This window comes from Corapipo altera, unplaced genomic scaffold, assembly GCF_003945725.1.
Source record: "Corapipo altera isolate COAL_440 unplaced genomic scaffold, ASM394572v1 1, whole genome shotgun sequence".
Classification (NCBI taxonomy): Eukaryota; Metazoa; Chordata; class Aves; order Passeriformes; family Pipridae; genus Corapipo; species Corapipo altera.
The window spans coordinates 15,784,671-15,809,950 of NW_020884873.1; the positions used below are offsets into that span (position 1 = coordinate 15,784,671).

At 49.2% G+C, this 25,280-nt stretch overlaps 1 protein-coding gene and 1 long non-coding RNA gene across 2 annotated transcripts in view; both read right to left on the bottom strand.

Moving 5' to 3' along the window:
• Positions 1–204: 204 nt before the first annotated feature.
• ELFN2 (extracellular leucine rich repeat and fibronectin type III domain containing 2) lies at positions 205–9,043 on the bottom strand. The gene has a single exon (XM_027662387.1). The coding sequence runs from the start codon at positions 8,706–8,708 to the stop codon at positions 6,282–6,284; it is 2,427 nt and encodes an 808-aa protein (XP_027518188.1). The 5' UTR covers positions 8,709–9,043; the 3' UTR covers positions 205–6,281.
• Positions 9,044–9,083: 40 nt separating this feature from the next.
• LOC113956158 overlaps positions 9,084–25,280 on the bottom strand; it is a 49,538-nt gene continuing 33,341 nt past the window's right edge. The window contains exon 3 of the long non-coding RNA XR_003530762.1: positions 9,084–9,323. This is a non-coding gene — a long non-coding RNA (uncharacterized LOC113956158). The remainder of the gene's footprint in view (positions 9,324–25,280) is intronic.

The following is a 25,280-nucleotide window of genomic DNA, read 5'->3' on the forward strand; positions in this document are numbered from 1 at the left end:
CTGGGTTTCTAGGAGAATCCTTCTCACATGGCCTGACCCAGCTTTCTCAGTTTCATCCATATTCCATTTTCTCCCATCCCATTCAATTGCATTCCATCCCATCCCATCCCATCACATCCCATTCCATCCCATCCCATCCCATCCCATCCCACCTTCTCTACTAGACAAGGCTGGAACAAATGGACTCAGAAGCAGCTTTTTGTATTTTTTGCTTGTTGTTTTTTTTTAGTTTTTTTTTTTTTTAAATAAGAAATTTATTGCAAATATAGAAATTGATTTTCTCCATACAGGAATCTCCGAGTTGAGGAAAAACGATTTCGTGCCATTCAGTTTTAGAACAGGAAAAGAAGGAAAGAGAGAAAAAAAAGAAAGAAAAGAATGAGAAAGAAATACAACTCTAAAAGAAGAAAGAAAAAAAGAAAAAAGAGAAGAAGAAATAAAAGAACATAACTCCAACTCAAATTTGTCCATACACAACCGAGGGGGTCACAGGGTTGTTACGGAAGGAGGAACACCAAAGAGGTCAGTCCCAGCAGCTGCCTCCCAGGCCCTTCCTTACATTCAAGGCCTGATGCCCCCTTCTCTGTGCCTGGCAGCTGCCCGCCCCTTCCCACCCCCTCACCCCAGATTCTGTGCTTGTGGATGGACCAGCCGTACCAGCCTTGGAGGGTCTGGCCTGACCCGGATGGACTCTCCTTCCTCCTCCCCATGGGGAAGATGGAGAGCAGGCGGTGGGGACAGGCCACCCAAGAGCAAGGCCTCACAGTGGCGGTGGTAATTATGGGGGAGGCAAAGGCCAAGCCGAACGCGAGAGGATGGGGCATACAGAGGGGGATCGTAATGGGGGAAAAGAGGGACTTAACCCTGGTGGGGCAGGGAGGAGAGGGAGTGGGAGAAGTGGGAGAAGGAAAAGCTGGGCAGAGAATGCCCTATCTCCGCCCGGGGACTGGGGATGGGTTGGGGCAGCCCTGCAGAGAGCTGCCCTGGTGGGATGGTGCAGGGAGAGGTACGGAGAAACCTCTCCAGGGCACACACCGGGGGCAGTCAAGGGGATACAGACCAAGAACACCCCTCACAGTACAAGGCCAAAGCGGCTGGAAGGACAGGGTTGGGAGTGCGTGCGTGTGTAGGGGGGACAAAACAGACACTCCCCTTTCCCCTTCCTTCGGGGAAGGACCCAAAACCATCTGTCTCATACAGGGTGGGCAGTGGGTGCCTGAGGTAGGGCAGGCTCTGCCAGCCCTACAAGATACCTCTTTAGCCCAGTGGAGGGTGGCACAGAGTGTTTGTCTCACACTGAGCCACCCTGAGAATGCTCCCTCCTGCTCAGATGGTGGGACAGCAGCAAGCTGGCTCCAGGAAGAGGACATGGCTCCATCAGCTCTTCTTGCCTGCAGCACCTGGTGGTGGTAGAAGGGACATTCTCCAAGCTCCTGGAGACTGTGTGTCCTTCCCGATGCAGCTGAGCTTTCCTGTCAGCAACAAGCATGGCAAATGTGCTTTCGGGGCTCTGGGTCCAGCTCCTGCATGTGTGGCAGCTGCCCACCCTGTAGCACTGAGCTCTGCCCTACAGAGAGGGGTCACAGCTCATCAAGAAGTCCACCCAGATTTCTTTCTCCAGGCACTGCTGACTAACTCCCCACCTTCTCTCAGAAAGCCTCAACCCCTCAACCCCCTGAACCCTAGTTGTCCCTTTGTCCTTGCTAGTCCCTTTGTCCCTTTACCATCCCATTCTTTCCACTGCAGCCATCTCTTCCCTGGGTCTTTCCAGCCTGTCCCTCTTCTCCACCTTCTCCATTTCCCTCTACCTGTTCCTCTTTGCCTCCCCACTCCTTGGTCTCACCACACCTTCTTCATCCCTGCTGCATCTGCCACTCCTCTCTCTTTCTCAGCTCCTTTTCCACCTTCCTTCCTGCATCTCCTGCTTCTTCCCTCAAGCCTGCCAGGAAGAGCCTCCTCCAGGAAGGCAGGCTGATTAGCATTGCAAACACACAGAGGCCTCCTCAGCCCGACATAATTCTTCATTTGTCAGTCATGAATATTTCACACCTGCCTCGAGAGAGATTTATTCAGTATGAAAGAGTGGGGAGGGGGAGAAGGGAACATGGTACCACAGCATAAGCTGGGGCAGCAACATCAGGTATGGGAAAGAGCTCTGCCCCATGAGAACAGCACACCTAGGGTCTCACCTTTGCTCTTCTGGATGCAGAACCCAAGCCAAGTCTTCTCCCCAAGGCTTTTCTTGGGGGTAGAGGGCAGGTCTGCACCCAACCTCATTCCTCACCCTTCACAATTTCCAGTGAGGTGAACTAAACCCCTGTTGTCCCTGCCAAGAGTCATCAAGCCAGAAATAAAGTGTGAAAGAGTCTGGTCCTGGTTCTTCCCCAGAAATCCACTTTGCCCTGGGAGAAGGCAGCATTGAGAGACTTGCCAAAGCCAAGCCATAGAGGGCTTAGAAACTTCAGACAGTCTCTCCACACTTTTTCCCAACAAAGAGGCTTTTCAGGTTTCATCATGCCCTGTTCTCTGCCAGGGCCACCCAGGGCAAAGAATGGGTAGGGCAAACTTAATGCAGAGCTCCATGCAATCAATGAGAGGAAGGTGGTGGAAGGTCTTCTAAGTGATTGTAACCAGCTCCACATCAAGTTTTTACTGTATCAGAGGTTTCCCTGCAGCTGAAGCATTTCTTGTTTCCCCCAAGAATAACCTTGCTTGTAGATTTCAGGAAAGAACAACCAGGGCACAGGGATGGTAGTGACCATTTCTCTTACGAGATCTATCTTGATGGGCCTCGCTCCTGTTTCTCAACAACTAGGAGAAAAGACAGCCACTAGAAAGAGCAGGCCTTTGGTATATAACACATCCCCCATTATGCACATGACCCTGAAAAGCAGCTGAGAAACCACATTTGGGGCAAAGGGAGGGAGACCCTGGAAAGAAGAAGGAAAAGGTTTTATGGGGCTGATTGGGTTGGGTTCTCTTTGGGGCATGTTCCCTCCCAAACTGATAGGAGTGTCTCATAAAATCACATCAGGGATGAATGAAAGGAGCAGAGAAAACAGGGACAAGGACAGGAGAGACTTTGAGGAAGGAGGTTAAATTCCAACAAACTGGCACATACACAACAGGTGTTTGCTCAGAAAAATACAGTAAAATCGTCATGCAAATAGAACGTTAAATCTGCTTTCCTCCCTCAGGGCTGGCATCACTTTGTGAGCCCTCATCCCTGGGAAGGGAGCAGGACAAAGAAGAAGGGAGGAGGAAGGAAGGTGAGACACTTTGTTTCCCTTCCTTGCCCTCTTCCTCCCACAGAACAGTCCATCTTGTGCAAACTTCATCCACTGGTTTGGAGTGGGGCGCTACAACTGGGAGAGAAATGGCTTGTCCCCCCTATCCAGCCTCACCCCTACCACAGGAAAAAGAAGGGCCTGATGATAGCTGTATCCCTGACCTTTCTTTTCTGCCTCGTTGAGGTGATAGGGAGAGGGAGCAGAAACCTTTACAGGTCAATTCTCCTCCCTAAAGTATTGATTGAGCAGAACTGTTTACAAGACCATACAGCAGAGAAGCACAGGGAGGGAAGAGGTGGGGAGAGGAACAAGACTCCATCCCCCCTTGCCTGCTATCCTCCTTTTCCTGTCCAGTTCTGTGCCCTAGCCAATAGTCTTTTCTGCTTGGATGGTTACCATGCTGGAAGACCACTGGGCTTGCTCGAAGTGGTAGATGGAGAGGCTCTGCTGTGCCTAAGCATCTCTCACAGCATTTACCTGTCTTGATTTGCTGCATGGTCCCAACATGGAGGGACACCTGGCAGCAGTGACGTGACTTCCATTTGTGACTTCCCTTCATCCTTCTGCACACGCACACGGACACACATACGTGTGCACTCACATCCTTTCCTCTGGGTTGGACTGGCTCTTACTGTGTGGAGTCAGTACCATGGACACCTCTGGACTCAAGGCAAAATGATGCTTTTACTGTGGGGAAGCAGGCTGACAGTGAAGGAGTCTGAGGCAATGGGATCAGGACCTGGCTTAGGATTGTTACCATCAGCATCCTTACAAGAAGAAACACCACAGATCTTCGCATGTTTAGACTTTTGGGATACCCCCTCTGGTTTTCCGCATCAAGATCTGCATGACATCCTGTATTACTGAAAAGGAGTCTCTGCCTACTGCTGTTCCTCACTTACAGAAGGCAAAATGATATCACCAGTGGCATAGAAACCAGCTGTCACAGCTGGCAATGCTACTACCTGACAGATAACAGGTAAGTTCTCTGTACACAGCATGTAAATCCCTCCCAGAGAAGCTCCTACACCCTCATTCTTCTCCCAGGCCCCCAAAAACACTGGGACTTCTGAGGAGCACCTCAAAGAGGAAATAACCACTTAGGGAGGGCCAACATAGGAAAGACCCTCATCCGCATCTGGATAGAGGTGAACAACTGTCAGGTGTAGGGCAGATCATGGAGAGGAGGCCCGCTGTGCTGCATAAAGACATGCTTAACAGGCAGCACCCCTGCCTGACAACAAAACTTTGGGGGAGATGGTGCCAAGATTGTGCTTTCTTGGGCTGCTTAGAAATGGGACTAAGGTAGAGAGGGCAGTATGCTCATTCCCAACTCTGCAGCAGATCTTCTGTCCAAGAGACAGAGGCTGGGACCTAACAAGTGAAACTGGGGTTTTACCAAGATACGAAAGGATCCCTAAGAAAAGTTTGTAACGCCTAACTGTGAGGAGGTGGAGAAGTTAGGAAGTGATATGTTGCTCTGACTCTCATGAGGGCCTCTAAGCAGTCAAAGCAACACTGCCATCCACTAGAGGCTGGTGTCTTCTTCTATCCTGGCACACAAAGCGTGGCTGAACACACAGGGAGCTTCTACCAGGGCCATCTTTCTGGGGCTACACCCAGGCCTTATTCTCACATCCCATTTGTTTCCTGTGACCCTGTCTTCACCCTAGACTGTCTCCTATCCATGCCAGGATGTCTATGGCCTAAGAGGAAGACTTTCTGTGAGGCCAACCCAGTGAGATGAGCAACTGAAATCCTATTCTTCACATCCACGAGGAAGTGAGGAGGTTGGGTGATCCTCTTCTCATGCACACCTACCCACCCACCCCAGAGCCCATGGTGCAAGCCAGTTGGGAAGAGCTGCAGAAGCTTCATGTAGAACTTGTTCTGCTGAGCTCCTCTCCAGGTCCCTTCCTCATAGTAAGGGGGACATGAACAGAGAGTATTAAACTTACTGCACAAGGGCAGCCTGAGCATAGGTGTGTATGGTGGGCAGGATCTCTGACCTGTGACATTCATGGAGAAATGGGAAACCTTTATATCTCTGAGAGACCAGACCTTCCTACATTTTCCTCCACCACTCCTTGAGGACCTGGCTTGCCATAATGAAGAGAACATTCATAACCCTTTTTCCCCCACCAACTGGCAGAAAACTGGCTCTGAGCAGGCCTGGAGAATGCCTGTCACTCCAGAATTGCTGGTGTTCAACAGCAGCAACACGGCATGAGAACACGGAGGAGGAACAGCAAGGGCACAGAGCCTATTATATGGCAGGTCCTACCTCCCTTGGTCCTTCACATGTTCTCTCCTTCCTCTGAGGAGGATGGAGGCTCATGAAGTACCTAGACAGAAAGTGCAAGCCTAGGGAGCCTTACTAGAGAGGGGTAGGAAAGGGCAAAGGAAAAAGTGAGAGAACTTCTTCCAACAAATTCCACCTGTCTTGGAAGGGGATGGGAGAGAGAGAAAAGCCTCCACTGCCAAAGAAAATGAGGGAAAAGTTAGTGATGGAAGATTTGAAATAGCAAGCACATCAGGTAGACAGGGAAGCTTTCTAAACCAAGGTCCTGCCCTCCTACCCAAAAGCAAAAATCAGGAACAGTTCACATCTGAGTTTCATGCCCAGTGAGTGTCCATTCCTGCCCTTCCCCTGCCACCACCACCACCCACTCCCAGGCCATTCCCACCCACCCACACTCCAATATTGTTACCACAGTGTTAGAGCAGGGCGCTCCTCCCAACCATCTGCAGGCAGAACAATGGTCCCCGTAACACAGTAGAGACAATTCGGCATGTGTGTGTGTGTGTCTGTCTGTGTGTCTGTGTGTGAGAGAGTTTTCTGTTGTTGTTGTAAACTTTAAGAAAAGATTTTGTCAGTTTTGTATTTGTCAGGAGTATTTTGCTGTTGGTTTATTTTTCACAGTCAAGTGGCTTATTTTTCTGGTTCTTGGAGAGGGGTCTTGGTTTGTATTGTTTCCTTGTGAGGAAGAGTCACAGCTTCTGCTGAGCAGAGACTCCTTTCCAGTAATCCAGGATGTCATGCAGATCCTCGTCCTTGGCAAATTGAACTTTCTTCCGCAGGGCATGCCCAGCTGCCATGTAAACCTCCTCCCTGTGATGCTTCTTGTAAGGCCGGAATCGCTCCCAGATCTTGTGGGTGCTCTCTGATGAATACTCAGGGCTGGAGGAGTAGCCTGAGAAGTAGTGTCTGGGGGAGAGCTGGGAGTATGTTGAGTCTCGCTTGGACCGGGACAGTGGCTTGAGGAATGACACCCGCTGGCTCAGGGTGTCAGCACTTTCCTCATAGTACAGGGCCGGGAAGGAGTGACGGTGCTCACTACAATGGTAAGAAGGCTTGACCTCCAAGTGGTGGATGGCGCTCGGCGACACCAAGGGAAGACGATCCAAAGGGCTGTTAAGTGGGCTGCCCTTCTCAATGTATTTGGAGTCAGACTTGCTGAGTGGTGGGTGGTCAGGCACATCCAAGCTGAAGACCTTGGCGCTCTTGATGGAACCACTAGAGGAGACACTGCAGGTCTTTCTGGCCACAGCAGCATCAGCACTAAGCTGGCGCTGCAAGGGGTGGTGGGAGCTTTCCTTGTAGGGTGGGGAAAGAAAACTGGGCCGCTCTAGCCCACTTGAGGAACCAGCTGGGATGGACTGGCACTCAAAGGCCATGTCTGAGTCAACACCAGTCCCGCCACCCAGGAAGGATGCTGTGTCCAGCTTGAGGGCATCAATACAGTTGTTGATGATCTGGTTGACCTTGTCTACCTCCTTGGCTATAGTAGAGATCTCAGCAGCTGAGCCTTGCCCATTGTCAAGCTCCCTCAGGTCCTCATCCCGCTGGGCTCTCTCCAGCCCATCCCCACCACCAGTCCGCACCTCAATGTAGTTACCTTTAGTGGTGACTTTAGGAGTCTCCATCCCAGCTTCTATTGACTTTGATGGGGGCAACTTCTCCCCAATCATGGAAGGGATGGAGGACATCCGTGAGACAGGAATGACAGGTGGCTCACCCAGCTTCTGGGAAGGATGGACCATGGTACTGGTATCAATATCTGATCCATAACGCATTTCCAGAATGGTCTTTTTGACATTGAGGGACTTCTGTTTCTCCTCCTGCATCCTCCGCTTTCGCAGGCAGTAGTACACCACCCCCAGAACAATGACCATCCCAAAGAGGCAACCCAGGGTGGTCATGATATAGTGTGTGGTGGTGGAAGTACTGGAAATAGGGTCCTCCCTCCCTTTGCTCCGGGTTGCAAAGGTCAGGCAAGTATGGTTGTAACGCCTGTTGTTGCGGATAGAGGCCACACAGAATGTATAATCAGTGTGGGCCTTCAGCTTGTTGACAGTGACATATTCCTTCTTGCTCTTCAGTGTTGCTATGTCAGAAACGTAGCTGTTGTTGTATTGGACCAGCACATACATCTTACTGTAGGGCATGGGGATGGTTACCATCAGAATGGCTGAAGTGATGGTGACGTCATGTAGCTTGATGCTGGGACTGAATGAGGAGTCAGTGGTGGAGGAGGCTGGAGGCTTGACGGAGAGGAAGTCCCCAGGGCTGATGGCTGAGCCCTCATCCAGGTCTCGCTGGGAGTCAGGGGTATAAGGAGTGGGGTTGACCCTGGAGAGGGAGGGAATGGTGCCACCTCTGCACATGGACTGGAAGATGGTGATGGCATTGCGGTTGTGGTGAGGACGGGGTACCAGAAGTGGATACCCAGCAAACTCCCGTGGAGTCTCACACTGGAGGCGGTCATAGTTCTTGGTGACGTTGTTGAAGAGAGCCAGCCAGTTAAGAAAGCTGTAGAGGCTACAGTCACAGTTGAAGGGGTTGCCAGCCAGCTCACACACCATCAGATTGCTCAAGCTGGTGAAAGTGTTCCCCTCCAGACGGCTGAGACGGTTAGATGACAGATCAATGCTAATCAAGCTGGGGCATTCATTGAAGGCAGTAGGGGTGACCAGCTCAATTAGGTTGTGCTGCACAAAGAGGAACTGGAGACGGGCCATGCCCCGCAACATGCCCTCTGTCAGGTTAGTGAGTTTGTTGTAGCCCAGCTGTAAAACCTGGAGGTTTGACTGGCCCATGAAAGCCCCATCCTCAATGTAGGAGATCTCATTCTTGGTCAGGTTCAAATCAGTCAGGTTGCCGAAGCGGTTGAGGGAGGAGTACAGCACCACTTTGAGCTTATTCTCGTTCAGACGCAAGTCGTGCACCGTACTGTTGATATGTTGGGGGATTGTCTCATATGGAGGCTGGTTCTGGCTGCAGATGGCCAGCCACACATAACCTTTGTCCCCCTCAATCAGCCAGCAGTCACCTCGTACGGTGCCAGGGGAAAACAAGCAGAGCAGAGCAGCTGCCCACAACCCCAGGCACAGCATGGTCTGCAGTGGTGCCCTCATCAGGACGGGGAAAAAAATCCCCAACAAAAACTCAGGACCACAGCAAAAGGAAACTAAGGGGCCGTAGCTGGGGTTTAGCAATGGAAGGGCATGAGCACCCCAGTCCTATCAGGTGTCATCACCATTATTTCTTCTGGCCCTCTGGGTCAAGCCACAAGCATGGAGGAGGGGGAACACATGCAATCTTCTTCCAGAACACCCAAAATCTATGACCATGGATGTTTGGTCTGGAAGGGAACTACTTTGTGCTTCTTTTCTAAACAAAATTTCAGGCCGAGGATAATAAATCTTCTTTGATGTTCATGAGCGACTCACATACCTTTTCCACTTTTCTCCCTCCCGCCCACCCCCCACCCACACTGAACCCACCCCAAAACAAACACAAGTCCTCCCTCTGCTCTAGTCTTCCCCTGCCCCTTCACAATGTGATCTGGATGAACAAGGCAGGGCTGCCTCTTCTGCTGCTCACGCTCCTTCAGTTTCTCTTCCTTCTCTTCCTTCTTTACCGGATTCCCTTTGAGAAGCTTCAGAGCTTCAGATCAAACATGTCGAAAACAAAAATAAAGAGAGGGAAAGAGCAAGTGCGCACAAGAAAGATCCATCTGTCACTGGAATCTGGAAAACACAGAGGAGACAAGAGGAGACATCAGTTGGAAGGGTCTTTGAGATAAGAGTATAGATAGCAGTGTTTCATGAGAAAAGGGATATGAGGAAAAGACAGCATTAGGGGGGGGTGCAAATAGGAGAGGAGTGGTAGTGCCTGTCATGCTGATAAGCCTTTGAGAAGGGAACCCTCACGATGTGTAATCTCATGTCAGGGGTATGCAGAAGGGTATCTGGGCTTCCTTAAGTAGTGTGATCACAGCCAGAGACCTGGGAGAAGGCAGTGGCGTGGGAGTAGAAGGGGAAGGGAAGGGAGAGTGGGAAATATAAAACTGTTACTGCGGGGGTTCAAAACCCTTAGCGTAAACAAAGGCAAGCCCTAAGCACAGCCAAAGCCATGCATTTTCAGCTGCCTGAAAATATTTTACACAGAATGCGTGAAGCAGGGAAAATGAAGACAAGCTTCCCCCCTCAAAAAAAAAAAATTTTTTTTCTTGCTTCCTCCCTTGATGCAAGAGGGATAAATAATTCAAGCCACGTGTAACCACTTCTGCTCTAAAAATTGTTCCTGCCTCTTGGTGCATGGACAATGCTGTTGAGGTAAACCAGTCTGTCTTGAGCATGATGGGGAGGTGGGGAGCAGGGTGCAGGCAGTGTGTCAAATAGCAGCCTTCAGTCTCTCAATAGTGCCAGCAGTCCTGAGCTGAAGCACATCACCCACCTAACCCCCACCACACAGAGGGGCACAGCTTACACCTTCATACTTTACCACCTCCTTGGGGGCTATGAACACTGCCCCTTTGTGAGAAAATACACCTTGCAGACAACGTGACATTTGCTTGTTAAACCACAAAAAATGTATTTTTGGGCTCTGGGCAAGCTCCTGGTTCTGACTGGAAAGGGCAGCCTGGACCACCTTTCTCTCCAGTTACAGCTTCAACCCTTCTCCCACTGTGCTGAAACAGGAGATTGGCAGAGGTGTCCTCAGGCAGAGCAAATGAAATAATTTCATGCAGCAGATAAAACATGTGAGCACTGTGCTGGGTTTTTTTTCTTTTAAATTTTGAGGAGAAAGGAAACAATAAAATAAAAAAAAAAAAGAGAAAAAGATTCTTGGCTAATGAAAAATAAAGATCTCCTCTTGCCCTCTTTATTTTGGGGTGACGCTGCTCACTAAAGATATTGCCGAAGCTTTTGCTGCAAAAGCTGAACCAATTTCTAGCACGGAGATACAAAGGGCAGAAATAAAATGAAGGAAGATAAATGAAGGAGGAGTGAACCCTTGAGGAACAAGGCTTACGTCCGTGGAGAAATCTGAGCTGATTTGGGTCTGTGGAATTACCAGGCCAGCTGGATTAAGGGATCAGAGATAGTGTCACAGAGAAACACTTAAATATTCAATAATCCAAAAAGTAAAGCCAAGATGGAGAAGGGGAGGGGGAGAAGAGCTAGACCAATGGAAAAGACAGAGAGAAAGCCTCTGTTCCCCACAGCTGAGGCCACCAAACTCATGTCACTTATGGTTATCATATGAGGGCCTCCAGCTGCTGCCCCAGCTTTGCCTCAGCCTGCACTGAAGCAGAAGGCAGAGGTTTCTACAGTCTGTTGCTTTGTTTCTCAGCCTTGCAATCCAATGAGAAATAATTTCCTGACACTGTTTCCCCAGATGCATCAAATAGGAGGCATATCTAAAGCTTGGGACCCACAGGCCTCTGATATTCCTCAACGCCAGTCCCCCGCCTTGTCCCACCATTTCCAGAGGTGACTCTGTGCAGATACAATCCTCCCCACCATCTCCATCCCTTTGCTTTCCTCTCTACTGATCCTTCACTTTGCCTGATCTCTTCCACTGAACAAAGGAGTGGCAGATACTATCATGCTTTTTGCATATTGGTGCCCAAAGTATGTCCACCCTAAGAAGAGGCCAGGAGCAGCCCCTGAGATAGCAGTAGAAAGTTTTGCCCTAATTTTAGCCAGCGTCCTTCTCTGAGCATTATGCCTGTCTCACCTCACCAAATATTCTGCACAATATCCAAGTCCATACAGGAACATCCCAGCTCCCTTACATTGACCCCTTCTAGTAGTGCAGGCTGCTCCAAATGGTGTGCTGAAGTCACCATTGCTTGCTGTAGTTCGTTCATGGTGCACAGAGAGAAACTCTGAGGCCAGGACCAGGTTTCTCTGCAGCAGCCCCAGCAATTGCTGAGAGCCACCCCATCCCTCCCAAGGAGCTGCACTCAGGCAGAACAGAGAGGGTTTGGAAGGGCAGATGTCCAACTAGCCTGCAAAGGGAAGAGGTGGGTGGGTTAGGGAGTGGATGGATATGAAAGTGGTGTTTATCCTTGCTTATGTGTCAAAAACAAGGGGACCATGCAGAGACCTACTTCCTGTCCACTTCCCACCTTGGCCGTGTAGCCTTGCCTCACCCACAGGCCAAAGGAAGGGTCAAGCCATTCCTCAAGTCAAAATCCTTGGTCCCCTTGGGTCCCCCAGTTAGGGGAGTTTCTGTGAGAAACACACAGACCCTGCCATTCTTCCTCCAAGAGCTCCTGTCTCCCTGCTGTCATGCTGGTTTCAAGGGCCCTGAGGCCAGCCCAATCTGTGGCCTACTGCACCCCTGCCCATGGCCCAGGACCCCATTTCAGGCCAATGCCAGCTCCCCCACAGACATGCCCTGCCCTTTAGGGAGTAGCTGCTTCTTGACTCTGGCGTTTTATAGTCAAAGGGAAGCCAGGAATGGGGGGCAGCACCATGCCCTCCCTCAACTGTCTACAGCCAAATGAACATAAATCATATAGCATTGGAGTCCAACAGCACAAGGAAGCAACACTCTGTCCTTTTTGCTGGCTGGAAAGGTGCTGACAGTGGAGTTGGCTGTTTCCCTCCCTTGCTTCTCAGGCAACAGAGCAAGAAGGTGCAGGGACGGAAGGTGGGCAGGGAAAGCAAGGATGAACAACTCCATCACAGAGGAGAGCCTAGGAAGGGGATATGAGAGTTGTGGAGAACTTATGGGCAAGAGGAAAAGTTGGGACATGGGATATGTTTTACAGGGAAGGTACAAGATCACCACTTCCATGTGATGGTCTTACCCAGATGTAGGGTTCCAACACTCTTCAGTGTCACCCAAGGTGGGTCTTACAATGAGCTTCTGGCCATCCTCATGTACTTGAGAGCATCAACGAGCAGTCGTGACATTGCACTCACGAATGGCTGTACTCTCCTTGGCTGGCACAAAGTCAACCCATCAGCTCTGAGTTCCCCACAATTTTATTCTCTGCTCTTGTTTATTGCCCACTACTGGCTGCCTCAGTGTTTCTTTGCACCACTTTGTTTGGAGAAAACCAGAAGGCCACAGGGAGGGATGGTTCCACTCTTCAGAGGAAAGAGAAGGGAAGGTGAAACAGAGGGAGAAGAGCCCAAAATCTGAGTCAGAAGCTGGGTGTCCTGGTGGCCACAGACATCCCTTTGACTTGGACATCAAGGTGGCACAAGGGGTGACACAGGATTAGAGTCACTAGTTAGATGGCCAGGTTGAGGACAGGTTAAAATGCAACCAGTGAAAGTATGGACAGGCAGGACAGGAGGGACAGAGGCAAGATGGGGCCCAAGGGGGTGGAAGGGCCAAAACTGAGAGAGAATACAAAGAAACCAGAAAAGCTACATACAGCAACAATTTGGGCCTGAAATTCTGACCTTGTCAACCTTGTCCTCCTGGGGCTCCATGCACTGGAAAAGCCTGCACTTAGTTCTACCATTGCTTAAACGGTGCTAAGAGCCTCCCATTACAAATGCATGCATTAAAAACCTGCCAAACACTCTTGACTCCTCTGGGGACACCCCGAAACCAGGCCAAAGCTCCTGCTGCTTTCTTAAGCTTCATGCTGCAGCTGAGCATCATCCCTCTTCCCAGCTCAGTGTGCTGCCTGCTCCTGGCAGGCCTCAAGGCACAAACATCATCTCCAAGGGGCTCTGCCTCTCCTTCTTGGCTTTAAGATCCTTCTAGGAGTCCTCTAACTATTTTCTGGAAGAGTGGCCTTTCCCAGGGGTGCTTGACAATGGGATTTGGTGCTCTACTTGAAGGGAGCCTCTGTACCTGCTGGGTAGTTTCTGTAATACACAATGGTCTGAGCATCACTGTAGACACTTCAAATCACCACCCAGAGATTCTCTTTGCTTTCACACCTGGCTATAGTGCAAGCATAGCGCCATGGGAGAAGCTTGCACACTGCTCTGACAGTTACACAACAGCAGCCCCTTCTCTCTCAGCCCTGCTGCTTCCAGGGATGTTCCTGTTTATTGCAGGAGTTACCATCAAGTCATGCAGTAAAGAACCTGTGACTGTGCCCAGAGGTGCTTCAGAAGCCCTGGGAAGTCGGAGACCAAGAGAAGAGGGAGAAGAAAGCAAGATGACCTGTGGTTTTGTGGCACGGAAGACATTTGTGAGAGAGAAAGAGAGACAGAGAATACCTTCTACTGCAGATTCTCTGATGTTCACCAAGGGTTGAGCTCACACAATACTCTTTCCTTTAATGGGTCTCGGTAAAGGTTGCTCTTTCATGGTCTCTATTCTCTAATTTATTCCCCTATTTCATGGAACACATAAGATCTCAACATCTCTGAGTTCCATCCCAATGTCACGTTTGTTTAAAATTGGCCCTGTAGCTTCAAAAATCCAGGTCACAGGAGCTGTAGAGTCACACTAGAAAGCCACGCAAAAAAGGTGTTCCCATGTCACTAACCATACGAAGCCTTCATCCCTTACAGGGGTTGAACTGATTTCTGAGTCCTGCTGAAGGGTTTCCACTCAACATTAGAGGCTCTGTGAATTTTGGTAGAATGCTGTTGCGAGAGAAATCTCACACTTCAACTCTGATCAGGTTCATTTCACCATATACAAATCCATAGTGCCCACTGGACAAAAAATCATCCCTCTGAAAGCTGGGCTTGCCCTACCATGAGTCAGGAGGAAGACTGCAGCTCCCAAACTCCATCTGTCCTTGACATGAGGAAGCCCAAAGCACTAGGATCCCAGCAGGACACTGCGGTGAGGAAGCACAAAAAGCCAAACAAGGTCTCAGCTGCTTCTTGCAGGACACCACTGCAAGGATGCTCACAAAGATCAAATTCCATCCAGAAACGATGGAGAAGGGGAAGGGGAAAGGGCTGAAATACAGGCTATAGTATTGCCCCAAGGACATGCTGCTCTGCAGTCCTGCCCTTTGGTCAATTTGGGGCATGGGAATTATTCAGATGCCATACACATGCACCCAGACTCAGGGAAATGCACAGCCATTGACTCCAAACCTTTTCTGTCCAAACAGCTTAAAGACTAACCATGAAAAAAACCCAACACGACGCTGTATATAAACCCCCTGCTCTCCCATCGTGCCTCCCCAACAGCGATTAGATGCCTAATTTGTTAGGCAGCAAGAGAGAGAGAATGGGAAGGCTCAGGGGAGAAAAATGAAGCAGCTCATAAGCATGAAAGAAAAGAGAGAGCTTTAGAAGCATAAATCTTATTTTAGAGTGATAAATACTGGCAGAAAGGTCTTTCATATGCCAGTGGTTCCCTGGCAGGCCAGAAAGCCACTTTTGTTTTCCAAAGTGAAATGGTTACCTTTTATATTAATATGATTATTGAAGATTAAGGGGGATTTGCATCAAGCCAGCTCCACCCAGAGAGCCTGCAACAGCAGTCCACAGAAGCCTGTACATGGGGGTGGGCTTAGGGAACTGCATTCTTCAGGTAGAAGAGAATGTTAAGAGATTACAGGTGCCATAAAAAAATATTATCAGCAATAAGGTTGCCTTCAGCTCTTTTCCTCCAGAAGGGAAAGGGGGGCCTGGGAAACATCAACCCCTCCCTTGTTGTCATCCCACGAGCCCAGACATGAGGCAGTAGAAAGGCTTAGAAATAATTCCTGTTGGCCATGGGGAGGGAGCATGGGCTCTGTGTGACTGTCTGCAGGGACTGGCCATAGGGAGGGCAACAGCAAGGCTGGCTCTGCCTTGTGCACGTGCAAGGCTGCGAGTCACTGCAGAGAAAGAGGTGGCAGTGTCGGTTCCAGGAGTGCGAGGTGGAGGGGGTGTACATGTGGAGGAGTCACTACGGATGATGGGGTGGATGTGTGGGCTGGGAGCATATGTGGGTTAATCACTCTGTGAAGCAAAGAATGAGTGCCGGCTCCTGGGGAGGGAGAAATTGCCATGGAGAACAAGGCAAAGCGCTGTTTGTGAGTGTATATGTGTATGCATGTGTGTTTGCATGAAGCAGTCACTGTGGAGAAAGGGGTGGGAGTGTTTGGCTGTGTGACAAGCGCCGTAGGGGACGGGATGGGAGCGAGGGCTGTGTGTGGGGGTGCGTGGATCATGGGAGACAACCATGGTTGTGTGAGTGTGTGCATGGGAGAAAGGCTGTAGGAAAAGAGGTGGGAGCACTCCTTCTGTATGTGTCCCCTGATGTGAATCACTGTAGGAAGCAGTGTGTGAGGGCAGGCACGTGGGAAGGAGCTGCTGCAGGGGACAAGGAATGACCTCTGCTCTCTGTGAGCTGGCAAGGGGTAAAGGGACAGGAGTGGCAGCTCCGCATGAATGTGCGTGTGAGCTGCTGCAGGTAACAGGCCTGGAATGGGGGCTTTGGGTGCATAGGAGGGAGCTGTTGCAGGGAGCAGGATGGGGGAACTGTATCTGTTGTATGCTCCCATGCAGCATGTTTGGCATGAGACCAGGAAAAATTCCTGGCCTATATGTGATGTCACTGCGAAGACCTCTATCCCCTCAGGGTCATTTTGATGTCTCTGCTGTCTTGTGCTAGCCTTGCTGCTCTATTTACTGCAACAACAACTGGCTTTCACCAATCTGGCTATGAACAGCAAGACCACAAGCTATTGGAACAATGCCCTGACTCAAACCAAGCATACCTCCAGTACTTCTGGGTGCTGCATACATCCTCAGCAACCCAGCGGTGCCAGTTTGGAGTGCCCTCAAACATGCTACCCGGCAGGAAGGGCAGGAAAGGGCATGGATCCTTCTTTATAGCTCACTGCTGTCTCTTACTGGAGGGACTAAGAGCCTAAGGAATCACATAGGTCCTGGAGTGGCAATCACTTCACGAGGTGACTGGCAGCCATTTGTCCTGTGTAGGGTACCTCCAGGCCTGCAAACTCGTGCGGAGCACAAGCACTGGCATTCAAGCATCCTTCAACATTCTCTTGCCTTCCAGTCAACCTTGCCCTGGGCGCCATCTGAGAGAGGTTCCCTCACTGGCAGTGAGACCTCTCTCCAAGTAGGACAAGCAGCCACTCCAGCATGAAAATCCTGGAGATTAAGCCACCACTTCTGTGAGAGGAAGGGACTGCCCTTGCATGACCTTCCCAGACAGGGTGTCTCTGACAGTCATGTGTTATCCACAGTCATTAGTCCGCAAGATGTAAAAAGATGGGGCACCCCCTGTGATCAGGATTTCTGCAAATGGAGGGTCAACCAGAAGCAAAGGCTGTTACAGAGGGCGGTTCAAATACAGCAGTCCAAATCTGGTGTAGGGCAGAAGCAGAGGAAGGGTGTGGGGAAGCTGTTTTAGGTGACCCAAGAGTGAAATGCTGTGGCAGCACAGGCTAATGGGGACATTTCAGCCCCTCAAAGCTCTTCCTCTGGTCAATGCATGCCTTGATTCAGCAAGCAGAGTAGCCCCACACTGGACAGGGCACTATGTTTCCACATGGGTACTTCTACCTTCCTTCCATCCTCCACCTGCAAGGCAATGGCACAGCTCAGCCTTGCTGGGAAGGGACCCTCCTCCCGGCCAGCTCACCCACCTACATTTCAAGCTAACATCTGACATGCATTTTGACACAGCCCTGCCTCCCCTCTCTTTTCCCCACTACCTTGCCTTGTTTAGAGCCTGTTTTTTTCTTCCATTGCCAAAACACAATGACTGTTATAATTAACAGATTATCTCAGTGCGACAGCTGCAGTCCTTTGAAAATTAGGTTGAATAACAGGATCCTGCCGTATGGTAATTTCTTTTCATCTCTCAAATATTTTCTCTCTCTCGTTCTCGTTTCTACCTCATTTCTATTTTTCTTTCTTTCTTTTCTCTCTCCCCCCTCCTACCTTTCACCACCTCCCTGACTGCATGAGTGGTATCTTTGGGGTGAGACAGGCTGAAGGGCTGTCTCTACCTTCATCAGCTGTTTTCATTCCTCTTCTTTTATTATCACACCTCACAGAGAGGTGGTGTTTGCAAGTAGATTCATAAACATGTCAGGAAAATATGTGGCCATCAGAGGCTATGGTCAGGGACCCTCTCTGAAGCCCCACTGGCTCAAAAAGGGAGCCAGGGGAATTGCATGGGAAGGGGACAAACTGATGCAGTAGTCTGAACCACTGCCTGCAACTTTCCCACAGGGAGCTGAGTGCAACGGTGCAGCTGAGTGGTTTGTACTGAGCTAGCCAGGGTGCTCTACCCACCCACCTACCCGTCCGCCTTCTTGCTGACTCAGTACCTGCCCCTGACTCACCGCTTGCTCATTGAATGGGGACTGGCAGTACTTATACGGCATCGTTGCCTCTCACGAAGGCAATAGCTGTGCCACTTACCACCCCCTTCCCCCATTATCCACCTACATCTGTCTCTCTACAGACTCAATCAACCCTAGCCAGCCAGAAAAGCAGCTTACTGGAAATTTGGGGGTTCAAAACCAAAATAAGAACTGCTCCCAGCTGGACTCAAATTAAAGGCTCTGGGAATCTCCTCCTCCAGGACTGGAGATCCCCTGGTTCCAGATGTAAACTGGACTGATCCATTCACAGAAGTGGCTGGACTCCTTGGCCTCTCACGTGGGCAGATATGCTAGCAGACAGAGTTTCAGGCTGTGAGGATGACCAGCCAGACATGTGAGATGGATCTGTTGGGATGGTGTCCTGGATTAGGCAACTGAAAAGTTTTGAGTTCAACATGTTCCAGACTCAATAAGTCTGCAATTTTGTTGTCAACTGCACCAGGAGCATTAGTTAATTATTCTCAATGCCTGCCTTGAAATCATGCAAAATGCCTTCATCCTGACTGCTCATTTCAACTGTGTCTGTAACCTATACAACATTGTCTGTTACAGTTAGACACTGCTTTTTCCTTTTGAGAAACAGGGCAGGATTCCTCCACACCACTCATCCATTGCAGCCTAACCCACCTCTGCAGACCTCCAGCTGGGTCCTGGGCCTCCTCCTGCCTCCTCAGCACAGCCATTTCCTCTCCTCCCATGGAGTTCCACCTCATTTATTTCTTTAATCCTGACTCAGTAGAACAGACACTCTCTGTCGCCATTATTCTGCCAAAAGCCAAGTAGTTTTTTAACAAACGCTCATCCGTTCCATTGTATTTCAGCAGTATCCAGTAATGCGCCTCCTCAGCATCCATGATCTCTCTCTTTTCATCCTTCGCCATCCTCACCTCACACTCTCCGTCTGCTTTCCCTTCAAGGCCCTGTGTTGGCTCATGGCACTTAAAGCACATCTCCTCATTCATTCACTGTCACTTACTCAAATGTTACCTTCATTTATTAATTCTCCTTTTTTCTAGTAGCATCCCTCCTCTGAGTGCTTTGTACAGTCCTACTTACATATCCAATAATAGTATTTTCCCAAAGAGTGAGTCACATACCCCTTTGCTGACATTTAGAATTCTCCTTGTTCTTTGAAACACGTTTATTCATCCCCCCTCTCTACAATTATATATGTCTACTCATGGTGTTGCATTTCCTACAGCAGCTGTGCAGCGAATAGATGATCCATGCAAATAACCCAACAAAATAATTGTTCCTGCTGGTACCTTGACATCCTCAATTTTAATTATGTAGGCCAAAGCTAATTCTAGCTATGATGTAATCAAAAATAGGGGACAGCTTAATTTAAAAAACATTCCACCCTTTCCTTTGTTCTTGCTCAGTCCAGGTTTCCATCTTTTTTTCCCTGCCTATTCTCTGCTGTGACTCTTTCAATGCTCTCAATAGCAGAGTACCTAGAGGTTGAATTTGCTATTGGGCCTCTGGTTTCACAGGTGCTGCAAATATGTTCAGTGAGAAAAAAACTTTGCTCCAGACTGTTTCCAAGCAGAAAAGACCAAAAAAAAGAGGAGCATCACTCAGCTAATAGGGGCACATAAACATCTTACCCACTAACCAAGGTAATAGGCACTTCATGGCCAGAGAATGATGCCACATCCCCCTAAACCTCTCTCCAGGTGGCCTCAGCAAGGAATTCATCTGGCAGCCCTTCCTTGTTCCTCACTGTGGCCCTATTCCTTCCCCCACACTGTTCTTTGCTTCTCTTCCAGTCCTTAGTCACCCTTGCATATGCCATATTTTATTTATTCCTTACTACTCCTCTTAATCTGCATAGGCCAAACCCTGAGCTTCAGAGTCACCCTGACTCATTTCCTACCCAGGAAAAGCAACGATTTATATCAGTGGGAAAGCCTGTGATGTCAATCTGGACAGACTGATACTGCATGGGGACTCCCGCATGATTATTTCTTGTTCTCACTCATTCAGGTCTCCATTTAGCAACATACTTAAGCATGCACCCAACTGTAAACCCATGCAAGTCCCATTCAGCTTCTCAATTGCTTTCTTCTGCAACATCTGTGTTGATGGTTCTGACATCTTCCAAACATAACAGATTCTCCCTCTGTGCTTCCTCTTCCTAACCTCTCTGTTACCCACTCACCAACATCCTTTCTCTTGCTTTGAGAAATTCAGACTTTTCCTTTCTTTCCCTTTGCTTGTTTGGATTTTCATATTTTCACTGCTGCCTGGGGACTCCAACTTGTAATTTCACCTCCCATTTCCTGAGGTTGCTATGTTGAATAAAACACTAACTTCCCCCTCTTTTCTCCAGTATTCTGAAATACTGAATTGGGCCACTGAGGAGAAAAGCTATTGGCCAGGACTGCTGTCTCTGATACTGAAACAGAGCTGGCAGTAATATTTACAGGCGACTTTGAAAGCTCCAAGGATGGCTTGTGGCCAAAAACGATGATATCCACCCCCTCTCTTTTTTAATGATGTCTTCCTATGACTCAGTCTGGTCCATAAGTCAAAATGAGATATTTTTTTTAACCATCCTCCCTTTAAGCAATGAGAACAAGAGCCTAAGAACAGAACGCTGCAGCATCATGGACAGGACGAGTTACGTCACAAGTAATGCAACTTGGGGTGTCCTTGGTGCCTTTAAAAGAAGCAGAACAAAAGGCATATGTCCTCTTTCCGGAGAAATGAGTTTTGGCAGAGCTAAACTGGCAATTGCCTGAGTTTTCTAAACTTAGTTTTATCTGTAAGCAAAGCAAGAAACACGCGGGAAGCAGAGACACCGTGACCTCAGGGGCTCATGACTTCCCAGGCTCAGCAAGGAGCTACCGTGCCCTTTATTATACACCATTGTACAGAGGTAGAGCCTTGAATAAAGGGGACGGTGTAGGGGGAACTGTGACAGCTGTTTCAAAGTGGGGCTGTGGCGTACCAACGCAGCCTGCCCACACACCCTTACCACTGCCTCCAGCTATACAGTCTGCAGCAACAAACAGCCATTCAAACGGTTGATAAACGAGCAGTTAAGCCGGAGACCACTTAATTTGCTCCTTGCCTTCTTTGTCTGCCAGTGGCAGGGAAAAATGCATGTTTGGAAATTACCGGGCTGGAGTTATACAGACTGCTACAGAAAAAAAAAAATTGAGGTGAAAAAAAAATTGAGGCAAAAAAAAATGTGGGAAAAAAAAAAACAGGAGAAGAAGGGAGCAGCCTGAGAGCTAGGGCAAAGGGTGGGCTGGAAGCAGGGGAGAGCCAGGCAAGGAAAAAGGGAGAGAAAGGAGAAAGTACTGTATCCAAGAGTAGGTACTATGATGATGGGGACACTAAGAATATGATAGATAGGCAGAAAAGGAAGGCAAACAGACAGAGGTAGGTACAGAGAAAGAGATGAAGGAGGGGAGGGAGGGAGCAGGAAGAGAGAGAGCCAGAATTAATTTAGGAGGAATATACTGAAAACATAATCTTCTCAACAGAGAGAAAAAAGAGAGCGAGAGAGAAAATTAAACAAACAGTGACAGGAAACTGAGAAAGAATAACTTTTTTTTTTATGAGCTTGTTAACATTTGTGAAGTTAAGTAACCCTAAATTTATGCCATTAATTTGCATGTATTACATTTTTTTTCTCTGCTGCCAGTTTATAGTCTCTGTGAAACCTTTAAAAAGTGGCTTTTTTTCTCCTTTTCCCTTCGCCTGTGTTAATTAAGGCTTGTGATATATGTATATTTTTACACTGCTGCTGTGCTCCAGCATTTAATCATGAAATGGCCCTTTCTGCTTTTTCTTTGGGCTGGTCCTGCCTCATCCCTTTCCCACCACAGAAGCCTGAGGAGGCCTCTGGGTCTAGCCACCTGCACCTGTCTGTAAGTATGCCGAGAGCCAGGCTGGGCTCCCACGGACCCTCACCCTATCTAACAAGGCAGCTCTCTCAACAGGGAGGTGTGGGGAGGATCTTCAGCTGCTGAAGGGTTAACAGCTTCAATGCACTAGGGCATTCACATTGCCATGCTGAAGCACACTGTATTTACACATTAGCAATCACTGGGGAGCCATAAATCAGATTCTCAGGAGAAACTGAGCCAAAGAACAGAGTGAAATTCCCAATGAAGGTAGTCACAGCCAAAGCTGGGGGAGACAGAAGTGACGGATTCGCTCTAATCACCTGCTGGCATAAAAGGGGATGCAGGTCATCCTCCAGGGTTTTAGTAGCACCTAGAAATATCCAAACTAGGAGGCACGTAGAAAGAGCTGCTGTAGAAATTGCAGGTCTGGCTTCTTCTCTACTTCTAGGGGACTGCCCCACACCAGTTCTTAGGAACAGTGTCCCTCCTCTCCTCCCAAGGACTCTTCTCTCTGGACAGATAGATCTCTCTCTTAAGCACATCACTGACTTCAGAAGTGCCCAAGGCCAACACAAAACGTGGCTGGTGGAGCCCTTTTGGCAGCTGTCCCAGCGAGCATATTTCTGAGCTCAGCTGGACAGGAGTCCTGGTCCTAAATGTGCTTTGATTGCTTTGCTCCTCTCGAAAGGCTCTGTTTCTCCCAGCTGTAAGCAGAGTTTGCTGAAGCAAGAAGCAGGTTGCTAAGCCTGGTTTGGATACTGTTTGGTCTCTAGTGGAGCTGACGGGACTCATCTTGTTAAAAGCCAGCTGAGCTGAGACCATGAACAGTGAACACTGATTCAGACCTAAACATTCTCAATGAGAGACATGGCAACTGGAGGAGGGAATAAGGGGGATTGCTGGTCACAGCAGAGAGAGTGTTCCCTCATGCCGTATGGAGGAGGCTTGTGATCTCCTCTGGGCTCTGACAGGCATATCACAGGTCTCTGGAGGGTCTATGCTGAACTCAAGTTGGGAAGGAGAGTTAGGGGAGACAGACCAGGCTTTCCACGCTGTCATTTATTTTGCCATATGGGGGTGTTGAGCACCAGAAAGGATATTCTGATTTACTCTCTGGCTTACCGTTGCTGTGGCAACGGGAGAAATACAGGCCAAAGCAGACTGCATCTGCAATGTGGTGGTAATAGGGAGTTTGGATTCCCATGTGTGTTTGTTTGTTTGTTTGTTTGGCTGTTTGCAGGAGCCACATGGTAAAAAAGCACCATCATGATGAAAAGGGAATGAGGCCTGAATTGTACCCAGAAAATACAGCCTCCTCTCATGCAACAGCCAAACAGTCATGCATGCAGTCATATTGACATCACACAGACTGAGAAACACCAGCACGTACACGTGTCCTCTCCTCCCACCACAAATACACCTCTGGAGCTGGGGGTCCCCTAGCTGCTCTCCCACTCTCAAAAGAAGCTGGACTTCTTATTTCATAGGTACAAAGCTCCTGTGCACTAGACACTTTCTAGCTGGGGTCTGAAGTGCAAATGAGAGTCATGGGGCTCACCAGCTTGTGTCAGCAGAGAATCTCCCCTGCCATTGGATTGACACATCCCAACCAGCTATGATTCTAAGGGATCACAATCCCCCTATTGGTTACTGAGCAAATAATCCTCCCTGCAAATTCTCTTCCAGCACATCATAGTGACTGGTTCTTACACACCACCACCACTCCCCTTCAGCTGATCAACAAAATAAACTCAGCCCTTTCTCAGCAGTCATATCCGTAGCTGGGAGAGATGGCCTTCATTCCCAACATCAGAGTGAGCCCTCAGGTCACATAAACTGGCCTGCTGCAGACACCAACTTCCAACTGTGTGGACTCGTCTTGAGTCTGCCAGCACAATTTCCACCCCAGAAAGCCAGCTGTAGAGCCTCTTTCCCTCCCCCTCCTCCAGCCTGCTGGAACCTCAGTATCATCAGCCTAAAAACTGGCCTTTGGAGAAAGTCTCCATGTCCAGTGAATCCAAAATACTGGCCCCAGAGATCTTCTTTAGGTCAAGTAGAAGGAAGGAGACAATTTTTCAACTGCCCCTCACAGCCTCGAAGCTACTCCCTGGAGAGCTGGAAGCACAAATAGCCTCGTAGCAAGGCAGAGTTGCTATTCAGCCATGCCATGACCTGGTCTTCCTTATCCCACAGCCCATAACAGGCTGAAACTACCAAGGATGCAGGGGAGAATGGTCTGATGTCAGAGTTTGCTCAGGCATAGAGTTTGGTATTCCTGGAAATCAGACTCCTAATTGGCTTCTGTGATGCAACTTCTGCAATGGAGAGGCAAAGTCCATGGCAGAGACAGATGGAATTTCCTCTCAGTCTGCCTCTCTCAGTCTGGCAGGGCAAGATGTCTCTGAGGACAGTGACATGGGGGGAGACAAGGGGTGTGTCTGAGCGGCTGGTGATGCCAGTAACCTGTTGGCTGCTGCTGATAGTGACATTGAGATTAAAAAAAAAAAAAAAAAAGGGGTTGGGTGGAAACAAAGGCACTAAGACTGAGCTGGAAAAGATGAGGTGCTGGAGCTGGGAGGCTCTGTAGGCATGAAAACTTCTACAGAACATTGTGCAGAGAGGTAATGTCCAGCTCAGTGCCAACAAGGACAGTCACAGGGCATGTGTGGTGGCTGCCACTGTGCCACAGGGATGCTGTGAATTTGCAGAGTGCCTGTCCATCCAGGGGGTGTAGGAGAGGTGAGACAGGATACAGATTCACCCCCTTTGACTCCTGGCTGCCTTTTTTCCCATCATTCCTGAGACTCCATCTGGCCTCACTATTTTTACACCCATACAAAAAAAAAAAAGAGCAGACGAGGAAATAAACACTTAATTTCTAACCTAATCAGCCCTTCTCTCACTAATTAGCACCCTCTGAGCACATCCACAGGCTGCGAGAGATACTCTGGGACTGATAATGACCCCCAACCTGCAGTTGCATATGCTGAAGGGTCAGCAGAGCCAAGAGCAAACCGGGGGGGGGGGGAAGCAGGGAGCAGAGCGACCTTTTGTCGTTGTTTTTTTTTCTCTCAAACCTGGAATGATGGAAAGGGGATGTCTCTCTTTTTTTGGCAGGATCCCTTGTGTGTATGTGCGTGTGTGTGTGTTTTTCTGTGAGAGAAAGTGAATGTGTGTGTGCAAGCATGTGTGCCGAGGAGGGGGGAAGCTGGAGACGTTTGGAGGGAGGGGACTGGAACAAAATTCTGGCACTGAGCCCAAACCTGAAACACATGCCAATTTGTGCCTCTTGCTGGTGGTAATGAAGGGCTCCGTTCAGGACACACGGGACACTAATTAAGGGGCTTCAAAGGCGGCTTTCTGCAGAGTGCTCTCTAAAGGGGGGCTGAGGGGAGGAAGGAGCACAAGAGGGGGGTGTTCTCCACTCAATAGAAGACTTCTGGCTCCTAGGGCTGCTGGGGAAGGCACTTTTTCTTTCTCGCTGTCTCCCATAGCAACTCCTACCCGTGAGAGCTAAGAAGGTGCAAGCATCTGGCAGCTCCGGGCGA